The sequence below is a fragment of the Phalaenopsis equestris genome, unplaced genomic scaffold, assembly GCF_001263595.1.
Source record: "Phalaenopsis equestris unplaced genomic scaffold, ASM126359v1 Scaffold000488, whole genome shotgun sequence".
Taxonomy (NCBI): domain Eukaryota; kingdom Viridiplantae; phylum Streptophyta; class Magnoliopsida; order Asparagales; family Orchidaceae; genus Phalaenopsis; species Phalaenopsis equestris.
Window position 1 is genome coordinate 948,535 of NW_018164928.1, and position 12,645 is coordinate 961,179.

The window sequence follows — 12,645 nt, forward strand, 5'->3', positions numbered from 1 at the left end:
TTAAAGTTAATAACTAAATAAAGTATCAATTAATTAAAGTTTGATAATTTAAATATCATGTTAAATTTCCAATTTTTAGAAGGATCGGCGTCAAGTGCAAGCATATTGTCTATCAATTAGGTAATCCTATTCTTAAATTATAGTATCATTTTGATATCTTTTCTAAATCAGTTCATGGGTTGTTATTTATGTTTGATTAATGAAATTGATTTTTTTATTATTAACTTCTATCTATTATTTTGATGCGAATGCTTATAATTTCATATTATGAAATATTTAATGCATTATAATATCACATGTTGAGTGATATGAAATTATGAATTATATGATTTACATAGATTGATTGTTTGTGCATGATTGAATATGGAGTCATCAATTGATGGTATAGTTGGGGAACACTAATGTACCCATGGACGTATATGAAAAAGAATATTGATATTAATATTGTCTTAATTGACATAATTTTTAGACGTGCTTTTGTGACGGTTGTACAAATATAAAATGAAATTGATACGCTATCGATATATTATGATTCAATGATAGCATGTTAAATATTTATATGAATTTATTAAAAAGTTTAACTTACATGTATTTTGCTTTTTTTTATGTAATGCTGTTAGGAGTATGAATATTCACTTGCTTGTTTAGCTCACTGTTATTTTTAAATTAACTTCTCAGGTTAACTGAGTGACTAAAGATAAACGATAAAAGATAAAAAGTGTATAGAAGACGTAAACAACCAATAACGAGGTAAATTTTAATATATTATTTTAATTTATTTTTGGTTAGTGTTACTTTCATCTGTGAAATATTAATTGGTCATGGAAAATTTATTTCACATCGTTCAACTGTTTGTTCCCATCTTGGTTAATTCCAGACCCTGCGCTTGGTCGTGACAGTTAATGCCATAATTAATTAAAAGTCAATTAAAAAAGATTAGAATTTCAATTCAAATTCATAATGAATACCTTGTGCCATGTGGCACTTACGGAATGTTCCACGTGTCATCTTCAGAGCTCTTGAACAACAATATAATTTAGATGAAGATATCCTTTGCCTAAATGTCGCATGTTTTGTTATTAATACTAGTCAATGCCATTTGCTTTGCCATTTTTATATCTTTACTTATACTGCATTTGTTTGTATCTGTACCTCATTCATTTTTGGTGTAATAAAAATTTGGGAAATTCACATACCCTACCATACAATTCTTCACTCTCGATATTTGGGAGCTTCAATCTCATTCTTCGAAACTTCTGTCTCTTCATAGTATGAAGTAAAGTCAAGGATGTTGAAGGTGCTAGAATTATTATAATCTTCCGGTAAGTGAACAATTTAGGCGTTGTTATTCAACTTGAGGATTCCGAAAGGTTCACCTTTGAGTTTGAGTTTCCCAAAAGGTCTACGGGAAATTTCTCTTTCTTCCATCTGATCCATACTAGATCTCCCTTATGAAAAGTTACATTCTTCTTGGTATTATTAACTTTCACCTGGTACTTGTGGTTCTGCTTGGTTATCTCTTTCCCAACCTCTTATTGTAGCTTTTGAATCTCCCACACTTTAGCCTCAGCATCCTCATTAACATCTGAAGTAGGAAGACGTGGTACCAACTCAAGTGGGGTAAGTGGATTATGGCCATACACAAGCTCAAAGAGAGTATGCCCTATAGTCTGACTCATGGATCTGCTGTAAGAAAATTCAACTTGGGCTATAATCATATCACACTTCTTGATGTTCTTCCTTATAAAGCATCTCAAGTGATTCCCCAGACTTCTGTTCACCACCTATATCTGACCATCTGTCTGTGAGTGGGCTGCTGAGCTGAAGTGAAGCCCAATATCAAGCTTCCCCCTCAAGGTCCTTCAAAAGTGACTTAGAAACTTGACATCTACATCAGAAGTAATGGTCCTTGGTATCCATGCAGTCTCACTTTCTTCTTGAAATAAAAATCAGCTACATGTGATAGCATTTAGTGTCCAATGACAATGTATGAATTGAGCCATCTTCTAGAACCTATCAACCCCTATCATCATCAATTCCTTATTCTGTTGTGTCCATGGAATACCCACAACGAAATTTATGCTAACATCCATCCTTGGAGTCATTGGTACTAGTAATGGTGTGTATAACCTTATATTATCCCTTCTGGTTTTTGCCAGACGATAAACTCAACAATGTTTGACATATCTCTCCACAGCTCTCGTCAGTCTAGGCCATAAAACTTGTTCCCTCAGAAGTGCGAGTGTCTTGCTAATCTTCCAGTGTGACTCCTCTGTAAAATGGACTCTTTTAATGAACATCTGGGGACACATAACCTGTTTTTGGGGACAAATAGCCATCAGATATGTAATATTGTTATGTAGTCTCTCCTTACATTAATCCCAAATGTTCCTGAAGTCCTCAATTTTCTCGTACAACTCCTTACACACATCAAATCCCACAATTTTAGTCTACATGGAGGTGATTAATAAGTGACGACGACCAAGGCATCTACTGCTTGATTCTGACTCCCTGCCTTGTTGTTGAGCATAAATTGAAATGATGCCATGAACTCAACCCAAGAAGTATGTCTGCCATTGAACTTGTTATGACTATTCAAGAATCTCAGAGCCTCATGATCTGTGAATAAGGTAAACTCGCTAGTCAACTAGTACTGATTAATGATTAAGAGCTCTCACAGTATAAAACTCTTTATTATATGTCAAATACTTTCTCACTAAAGAAGAATATTGTGTGCCTTCCTGGCTCAATACCACTCCAATCCCCCACATTAGAAGCATCATATTCAACCTCGAACAACTGACTAAAATCTAGTAAAACTAAAATGAGGTCCGATTCACCTTTTTCGGGACGTCAAAGCGTGACCTAGCTGTCTCTGTCCACTGAAACTTCTCCCTTTATGAGAGCTCTGACAGGAGAGCTATAATGGTGCTGAAGCCCTCGATGAATCTTCTATAAAAGAATGCCAACCCCAAAAAGTAGCCTCAGCTTTTTAAAGGGTTGTGGGGGCGTCCAACTCACAGTAGCCTCTATCTTCATAGGATTAATCTGTATGCCTATAGTGGATACGATATAGTTTAAAAAGTATACCCGTGCTGTCATAAAGTGACACTTTTTTCATGTGGGCAGATAGCTTCTTCAATCGAAGAACCCTAAAGAACATCCTCAGATGCTTAAAGTGCTACACCTCATATCTGTTGTAAACTAGGATGCCATCAAACTGCACAACTACAAAGTTTCCAATATAAGTCACACTGGATTCATCAACTTCATGAGAGTGTTAGGTGCATTTAACAATCCAAATGGGATGACAACTACAAAGTTTCCAATACAACCCATTTCTGGCCTTGAAGGCAATCTTCCATTCATGCCCTGGCTGGCTTCATCCTGATATGGTGATATATATTGTGCAAGTCAATTTTGAAAAAGATAATGGCTCCATATAACTGATCTAGTAAATCAACCAAGCGAGGTATAGGAAATCTATATTTGATGGTGATCTTATTGATGGGTTGACCATGAATACACTTCCTCCACGTACTAAATTTGTAGGAACCATCAAAGCAAGAACGACATATGGGCTAATGCTCTCCTTCACGAATCCTCCAACAATAACATTCTGCACATGCCATTGCAACTCTTTGTACTCAACTAGCCTCAATTTGTAAGTAGGTTTCTTAGGTAATACCAATCCAAGGATAAGGTCCATAGCATGTTGAACGCCTCTTAGTGGTGGTAGTCCCTAAAGTAAGTTGTTAGTCATCACATCTTAAAAGTTGGCTAACAGTGGTTGTGCCATCTCCGGTAGCTCAGCCTCCTTCTCAGCCCCCTTTAAGATGACTAAAGTCATTGCCACTAGGGCCTCTTGTGCTGACTGTAGAATGGTGGCACATGGGATAACAGTCTTCTCCGCAACATGGTGTCTGCTTCTCTAAAGGCCCAGTGGGCAAAGGAACTATGTGCTTCCCCTTCGTGAATGAGCAGGTATTCTTCAACCCATCATTAGGTTGCGTTCGAACTGTCATGTTCTCCTCAACAGTATGTGATAAACATTCATGGGCACAACGTCATACTACACATATTCCTGTAGCTGGTCCCCAATTAAGAACTCTGCCAAACATTGCTGATCTACATGTCTCTCATTTCCCTTCTTCAATTAGGTCAAGGATTAGGGTTGAGAATGCTTCTGAGTAGCCAAGTCTTACTTATTCACCATAAAAGTAGAGACTACATTCTCACAACTCCCTCCATATATTCCCTCTCCCTCTCACAACACATATGATGTGAAAGATGCTATGTCTCAACCATCTTTTGTTCTGTTTGTTGAGCCCTCCTCACAACTAGCTTCTCACTCGCATCTCCATGGAGCTGATACTCCTCACCCTTCTCTTTTGCCATCTCTTCCTCATTCACTTCCTCCACTGCATCATGCTCAATGAATGAAACAATTATGCTCGTAAGGCAGCTGGAGGCAATGTGTTCGTATCCATGACACTTGAAACATTTCTTGGCTGGAACTGTGTTGAGCATGCTACTCTTCTCAAACTTCTTTACATTGTTCAACTCTGTCATTCCCCTGACCAATCTTCACAACTCTTTCATGTGTGCTCTTGCTGATGCCTTCAACTATGGTTGGTTGTCTAAATGGATGTGGGTGCCTGCTTTATTTCTATTGTCTCTCCACCTTCAATGCCAAGGTCCGAGCATGACTCAACGACCAATAAGGTTGTAGCAGGACAACATTCTTGATGGTGGTTTAAGACCTCCAAAAAATTTGGCTATAGTTTGCATGTCGGGATTTGTCAACTCAGTTTTAAGCATAAGTTGTTCAAACTCTGTCGTAAACTCCTCCATTGACAATACCCTTTGCTGTAGGTAGTGGAGCTTCATGAACATGTCCTGAAAATAGTGTGGTAGGTACTCCCTCATCATCTCCATCTTCTTCTAAGTATTGATCTTGCTCCAACATTCTCTTTGTCTTTCTCTTTTCAGATTCTCCCAACACAAAGTGACAATCTTCTTCAGCTATATAGTAGCAAGGTTTACTCTCCTATCAGTTGACACTTCACACTCAATATTTTCTTGACAGTCTGCAACCACTCAATGACGCCGCTCAGATTTATTCTCTTTTCGAAATTTGGTAAGTCTACCTTCACTCATAGGTCTATCTGTCCTCCAAAAATAAGTCTCATCCCTCGGCCTATTCTGATACTGAATCACTAAACACTATGACCTATCCTCTTCTTTATTGGAATCCTCCCCACGGAGGGGGTTTAGATTTTCTCTCTCTCATCTTCGAATTTGGTTATCCAGATTGACGTTGATTTCTCCACGTGTCCCTCCTCAATTTCAGCGAGTCTTCAATGAAGTCGGCGGATTTCCTGCAACATTTGTTCCTTGGTAAGTTCTTGAATGGCTTCCAACGCTTGTCTCCTCGGTGGCATGTCTTGAGTTTAGGTTTGGGAGGTAAGACGGGGTGGTTTAAAGAGGGGAAAAATTTTTTGGTGGCTGATTTGAAAAATCAACCATGATGGATGTGAGTTTTGTTGAAGTTTGGTAACCTTAGGATAAGATTAGGGTTAGACTAGCTCTGATACCAAATGATATTGGCGTTTAACCAAACACCAATAGAAAACAAATGTAATTGCCGAATTCAAATAGGAAATTACAACAATACAAGATAGAAATCCGAAATTCCAACAAACTCAACACACAACTTAGAACTAGGGTCGGCTTGAGGGTGTTGGCGGTGCCAGTTTGGGGTTTGGAAGGGGGTGATAGCTAGGGGGAAGGGAATACGGTAGGTTTGCAGATTTTTTTGGGTTCGTAGGGTGGCCGATTTTTGGGGGTTCAGCAGCAATGGGAGAGCGGGGAAAGGGGTGGTTCTGGGTGATGGCAACAAGGAGGAAGGAGGGAAATGGCTGGAAAGTCTGGGTTGGGCTGGCAAGCAGTCAGGATGAGGAAAAACTGCAGCTGGGCTGATTTTTCCTGAGGGCTGCAGCAAAGTGGAGCACCGAGGGAAAGGAAACTTGTGTGGGAAAGGGATGGGGAGGGTATCGGAAGCATAAATACCACATCGGAAACGAGATACAGTCGGAAAGTAAGATGCTGACGGCTGTCCCTAAACAAACACAACAAAAACTGAAACCTAAACATAACTAAAGCAAAATGCATATGCTCTAGATAATTAGGAGTGGCCTCACTCCAACTAGGCGGCAGTTCGCTGGCTTGAAGGGCCAATCGGCTCCTCATAAGCCTGGACCGAAATTGGTTTAGGTGCGCCCAGGCATCCCGTGCCCCAGGCAGACCCCTGCATCATTAGCTATGGCAAGTTTAAACCAATGTTGATGTGGGCGAAGCTTTACTTGGTTATTTTCATTTGCCTTGTTACTAGAGAAGAATCATTTTGTTTTTCCTTAATTTTTAAAATGGAAAGTTATATGCCTTTACAAAAGCATATCTGTGCATTTAAAAAGATTTAAAAAGAATCATATATACCTGAGCATATCTGTGCATTTAAAAAGAATCATATATACCTGTGTGTGTGTGTGTCAGTCAAATGTGATCTCAATCTAATTTGCGTTTAAGTTGGGTCTCTTATTAGTGTTGTTGATGTTGAAGAGGGATGCACTATAGCATTTTTTAGTTCCCTCGGTGGATGTTACTAGTTCCAGTCACGAAACAGCCGCTTCACAAAGCCAGGGTAAGGCTTACATACATCAACCTCCCAAGCTTCATGCAGATACATAAATTAAATTTCGCTAAGTTTTTAGTAGAAGTAAAACAAACTTGTGCAACTGGGAAGGAGAAATGCTAGACATGTAAATAAATGAAGCAGTACATTTTTTGCAGAGGTTGTTTGTTTTTAATGTTGTACGTTACTGTTAAAATTTAAAAGGAAGTTTTGCGAAAAGCTTGTTAGCTTTTGGGCACTATTTAAAGATGAAGTTTTGGGCAAAGTTGGAACTTTATGTCATCTATCTATCTATGTTTGCTTATGCTGGATACATTATCTAAATTGTTTGCCTAATCCTCTAAAATATTTCAAAAAAAGCCATTGCATTTTTAGCTGAACCAATAAAAATGTCAGTGGTTGGTAATGCTAATGTTAAATTGGTAAAAGAAACTGTTGGGATTTTTTGTTATTGAAGCCATACAGAGTTGCGTGGTTGATTCAAGTAGTAGTCACAAGTGGCAAACTTAGCATTTTGCTCGAACTTATCAGGATTTATTACATTGGTATCATAAACTGGTAATTAGTGGTGACATAGTATTGAGAAATAACTGGGATGTTCAATGAGCGTGAGTGCCGAAGCAATAATACTTTGGTAGAAGTTTTGGATGTAACTAATTTTGTTGTTGGAATACTTACATCTATAGATTTACATATCTAATACTTGGACTTCAATTTTTACATTTATGGCACCTTACCTAATGCATAGAAATGTGTATTTCACTTTTTATAAGTTAAAATAGTGATGTTTTTAATGTGATTCAAAAGATTTGGGTACGATAAATGTAAAAAGTAAAGTTTAGGTGTTAGATATTTAGATATGTAAAATATGTAAATGCATAGGAATTTGGTGGTATGCATGTAAATGCCCCTTTGCCGTTTTGGCCTGGATCATTCATAGAAATATGTAGGTGATTTATTTCCGTTGATGTACATTGTGCATGAACATTATACTCTTAGTAACTCTACAACTCTTGAATTCTTCAGGTTGTGATATATCTGCTGGACCTGTGTGGATGGAGTATATTTCTTTTTTGAAGTCTATGCCTGTATGGACAGTTTCTGCTCTACTCCTTTTCCTTTTATTGTCTGTACTCATTTCACAAGATAATGCAAATTTCACAAATAAAAGTTTGCAAGATCTCTAAATGAACACGTCTCATTATTGGGGTAAGTCCTCACTTTCTTTCTCAAAACCAGAAATTGCAGTGTGGCTCTGTGAACTGTTGGGGAGCAATTCCTTTTTGAACCTGATCATTTTCCTTTTAACATCTTTGCTTTGTTGATATTTGCAGTATTTCAATTTCTATCATATAGCTAAAACTATTTTATAGTTTTGTAAATTTTTGATTTTTTTTTTTGCAGGTTGTGACAGCACAGGAGGAGTCCCAACGCATGACTTCTGTGAGGAAAATATACCAAAAAGCTATTGTCACTCCAACCCATCACACAGAACAACTCTGGAAGGACTATGAAAATTTTGAGAACTCTATTAACCGCGCTTTGGTAACTCTCGTTGACTGAAAAAATTTAACAAACATCCATTTGAGTTTTTTTATGCAAATTCTCTGTCATATTTTCCTGTATTTGAGTTAAAAGTCAATTCTGGAGCTCAAAATTTAGATTTCAAATTAATCATTAGGAATTCTAGCTCTACTATGTAACATTGGACCTGTAATTTAAAATAGAATAGTGCTAAAATAGTCCTCTGACTTGTTACGTGGAGCCATTTTAGTCTCAGAGTCCAGAAATATTCCAAACTAACCCTTTAACTCTTTTAATAGTGGTTGAAATATTTTAGCCCCATTTAGAAGTCTAGAGACTAAATTGACATTTTTATAAACTCTGGGACTAAAATGACCTCTGAAAAAGAGTTAGAGGACCATTTTGAAGCTTTTCTCTGTTCAACTATGTTTCCCTTTTTTTTTTTGGTACTGTTTTACTAATTTATAGAACACAATGAGTATTGACGGATGTTCGTCCGCAGGCTAAAGGTTTATTATCTGAATATCAGCCCAAGTACAACAGTGCAAGAGCTGTCTATAAGGAACGAAAAAAGTACATTGATGAAATTGATTGGAATATGCTCGCAGTGCCTCCCAATGGTTCCTTTAAGGCATGTTAGCACATGTTAGTCTTAACTTTCTGCAGTTACTGAAGAATATAATCGTGTACTTATGACCTTTGTGTGTTGGTTTGGACTGGTATCACAAATTTATAGGAATTAATACTAAAGAGTATATGTGTTTACCCACCGCTTTTGATTATTGAGGGTATGCAGAGTATGAAAGTATGTATACCATGCGGTTTAATTCCATTTCTTTCAAAATGCCTATTACAGGAAGAACAACAATGCATTGCATGGAAGAGACTTTTAGCCTATGAAAAGTAAGAATGCAATTAGCTTCTGCAATTACATTTGATGTATATAGCTTCATGAATTGTTTGACCTATCGAGAGTTCTAGCTGCTGTGTCTTAATTTCATTTTATTCTTGGATCTTATTGATAGATACCTATAGGTAGGGGATACAAAGTACTTTGTAAGATGTTTTCATAAAAAAATTCTTTTTAGTGGACAGCAGTGATGCGAGAACTCTTCTGCAATAAGTCATCCCATGGTACTGCGGATCACAGAATCCCACGACAGTGGGCTTGAGCCGGGGGCCAGTTGTAGCAGAAAATTCCCGCTATTTTGGGTTGTACAGGTCATGGGAGCTGTATTTCCTATTATGTTATTTCTAATTATGTTTTAATTTATCTCTGCAACAACAACAACAACAACAACAACAAAGTCTTAATCCCACTACGTGAGGTTGGCTACATGAATCCTTTTCTCCATTGCATCCCACTTAGTGTCATATTTTCATTTAGTTCTAATAAATTAAGATAATTTTTTATACAATAATCCCATGTCTTCCTAGGTCAAATAAATTAATTTATCTCTTCGTATAAGTTTATTATTTTGGACCTAGTTTAGAAGACTTTAGCTTTGTTTTATGTATTTAGAGATTGTATTATCTCATTTCTTCTCTAAGGAGTGTTGTATTTTCTTCATTTTGCAAGTGATGTATCTATAGTTTTTTAGGAACATATAGTGGAACCTCCTCGCCGTTCGTACCTTTGCTATTTTACTGTTTGATCCACTGTTTTCCAGCCGGACAGCATCTAGCTACCTCTGTCCCCTTCCAAACTCCGTCGACCTTGCATATTATTATTTTTTTGCTATTCCATAATCATCTCCCCTCTAGATCACCTTCCTAAATATTTTCCAGGAGTCCTAGAATTGTGTCAGATGGTAAATTACTGGATTGTCAAACAATTATGCACAATTTAAAGCATTTTACTTCCATGGACCAGTCACCGCATGAAATTTCTTTTTCGTGAAATGTAAGAATTTTGGGTTGTGCATTGTACTTTTCTATGAGAGTTTGTGGTGATGAATTTTTTTTTATTATTTTGAAATGAGATTTTAATATTCTCAATAATGGTTGCCTCATGCTCTTTAGAAGCTGTATTTGTTAAAGTATTGATTGCTCTTTAGTTTCTTAAAATAGTATTTATAATTGTGCCAAAATATGCTTTTAGCAAAGCAAACTAAAGCTTTCCAGTTAATCTCTCTCTCATTCTATGCCATCATGATCCTTATATAACTGATCTTATTATAAGCTGCATTTTCATTTTTATTGCCAACAATTATTTTCTATTTTTTTCATGTATATGTTTTAATATTTTATCCTTTATTTAACGAAGGTAATTTTTCTGTTTTTTTTCTAATTCAACTAGTGGAGCATTCACAAACACATTGATAACATCTTTACCAATAATTAGAATAGTTTAATCAAATAGATTCCACAGCTTTAGAAGTTCTATGAGGGAGTAACCTCTTACATTTAATTCTTCTAACTAACTGTGTTATTTTCTGTGTGATTTATTTTTTTTACTCATACTCAATGAATGTACTATTCATTTATAAATCATTTAGGATTATTAACTTTGCTTTTTTGGCCAATTAAGTTTAGAATTTTAAAATTTGTATTCTTTCCTGGCATTTTTTTGAAACTTGCAATCTTTAAAAAATGATTTTTTTTTTTCGTTTTATATGTAGAGCTAATCCACAAAGGATTGATAGTGCATCGTCCAATAGACGTATTACATTTACTTATGAACAGGTATGCTAGAAAATATTAAGTTCATATTTGGGCATTTTATTTATGGATAAAAATATTTCTCATCATCATGGGCAATCTTATCCCACGTATTTGAAGCTTGCTTTATTGATCTATCTTAATCTTTTATCTTTATTTTTAATTTCTGAGTGCTACATTTTCATATTAAACAAATTCTTGTTTTTTGTTTTATGTTTTTGCTTGTAAGATTCAAACAAGAATTCTGCTTATAGGGTTCAATTTAGCTTGTAAAGTTCCACAGCATAGTTTTTCTTTTTTTAGTTTTAGAATGTTGTTGAAACTTTTATTTTTTTTTATACTTTAATTTTTCATTTTAAGTATTTGTATTTTATATGTGGGCACATATATACTTATTATCTCCTTTCTGCTCATTTGATTTAGCTAATAAATATTTTACAATAGAAATCACTATTGCACATCTGTCATTTCATACTTCTTTTTTTTTGCTTTTTTTTTAAATTTCCTTAGGTTTATTTTGTGAACTGGAAGGAATGGGATATCATCTCATCTAATTTTTATATTAAATGAGTGAAGTATTCTTTGTACTTTTTAGGCTTGTCCATTTTAGCCTCAATTTTTTTTTAATATCCAATTTTATCTCTGAACTCATTAATTTTTTCACCTTTAAGATCCTTTCATCATCTCACCTTGATGTAAGCTGGTCACGTGAGCCTTTGTCAGCAATTAAAACCTTTTAAGATGAGAAATGCCATATAAATCTTTTATAGTGCCAAGAAATCTTATGCAATATTGAGCGAATCTACAAATTATGATGAATGGGATCTATTATGAAAAAGTAGTAGAATAGCGGTGAGAAGTGGTAGTCTTCTACATTTGAAATCCATTTTCGTCTCGTCTCTTTCGTCCTACTGTCGGTCAACTTTTTCGATAGATATAGATTCGAAAATATGAAATATAAAAAATAATTTTTTGAGATTTAATTTAAATATAAAAGATATATAGTTTGGGTTTTGAAAGTAGTGTGTTTTAGTTTTTTTTTGAAAAATGAGACCAAATGGATCTCATTCGTCCAATAGTTTGCATAATCGTGCCTGATACCGCGAATACTACACCCTCTCGAAAGATAAGTGTAGACCTCGGCGATAGACCCAATCCAGCAAACTAAGAGATTTGTGACATCCGTTTAGTCTGCGAACCTTTTATATATGACCGACAAGTTCCCCTATTTAATACAAAGATTAAATAGGGTTTATTTTATCTGGGTTCCAAGTTCCCTATAGAGGCAAGCCCCTATAGTTAATTACATCCCAAATGACGGGAGTCATTTGAGAAAACTCTCGATAATGATCAATGGTTCTAGTCTTCAAGATTTCAAGGTTTAGGTTTTCACGGTAGGGCGTGGAAAAGCAAGTGGGAGTGGCTCAATGCGGAACACTTATTTCAGGAGTCCAAAGGAAAGAAAAGGTAGGGGGATGTCACAGATCCTAAGGAGAACCCTTAGTGACTTCCCAAACTATCCTAATGTGTTGGAGATGAAATAGAGATTATGTTATTTAAATGTTCAATCCTGCCAATTTTATTACTTAGGACTTACATTTGCATAATACCCGATTATGCAAATAGCCCACAGAGAAAGGAGGGTTTACGTCGTACCACACAACAACCTCGGAACCTAAAGCGAGTTAGGACTTATGCTGCACAACCTGGTTGTGTAGGGGCCTAAAAGAGGGTGAGGATTTACGTCGCTCTAGGCGAGCTACCTC

At 36.0% G+C, this 12,645-nt stretch overlaps 1 protein-coding gene across 1 annotated transcript in view; it reads left to right on the forward strand.

Annotated features, from left to right (window-relative positions):
• Nucleotides 1-12,645, forward strand: part of LOC110028090 (cleavage stimulation factor subunit 77) — a 74,226-nt gene that overhangs the window by 20,821 nt on the left and 40,760 nt on the right. Inside the window, 5 exon segments of the mRNA XM_020729809.1 lie at nt 7,721-7,782; nt 8,099-8,239; nt 8,721-8,849; nt 9,075-9,121; nt 10,840-10,903. Coding sequence (XP_020585468.1) covers nt 7,721-7,782; nt 8,099-8,239; nt 8,721-8,849; nt 9,075-9,121; nt 10,840-10,903 — 443 coding nt within the window.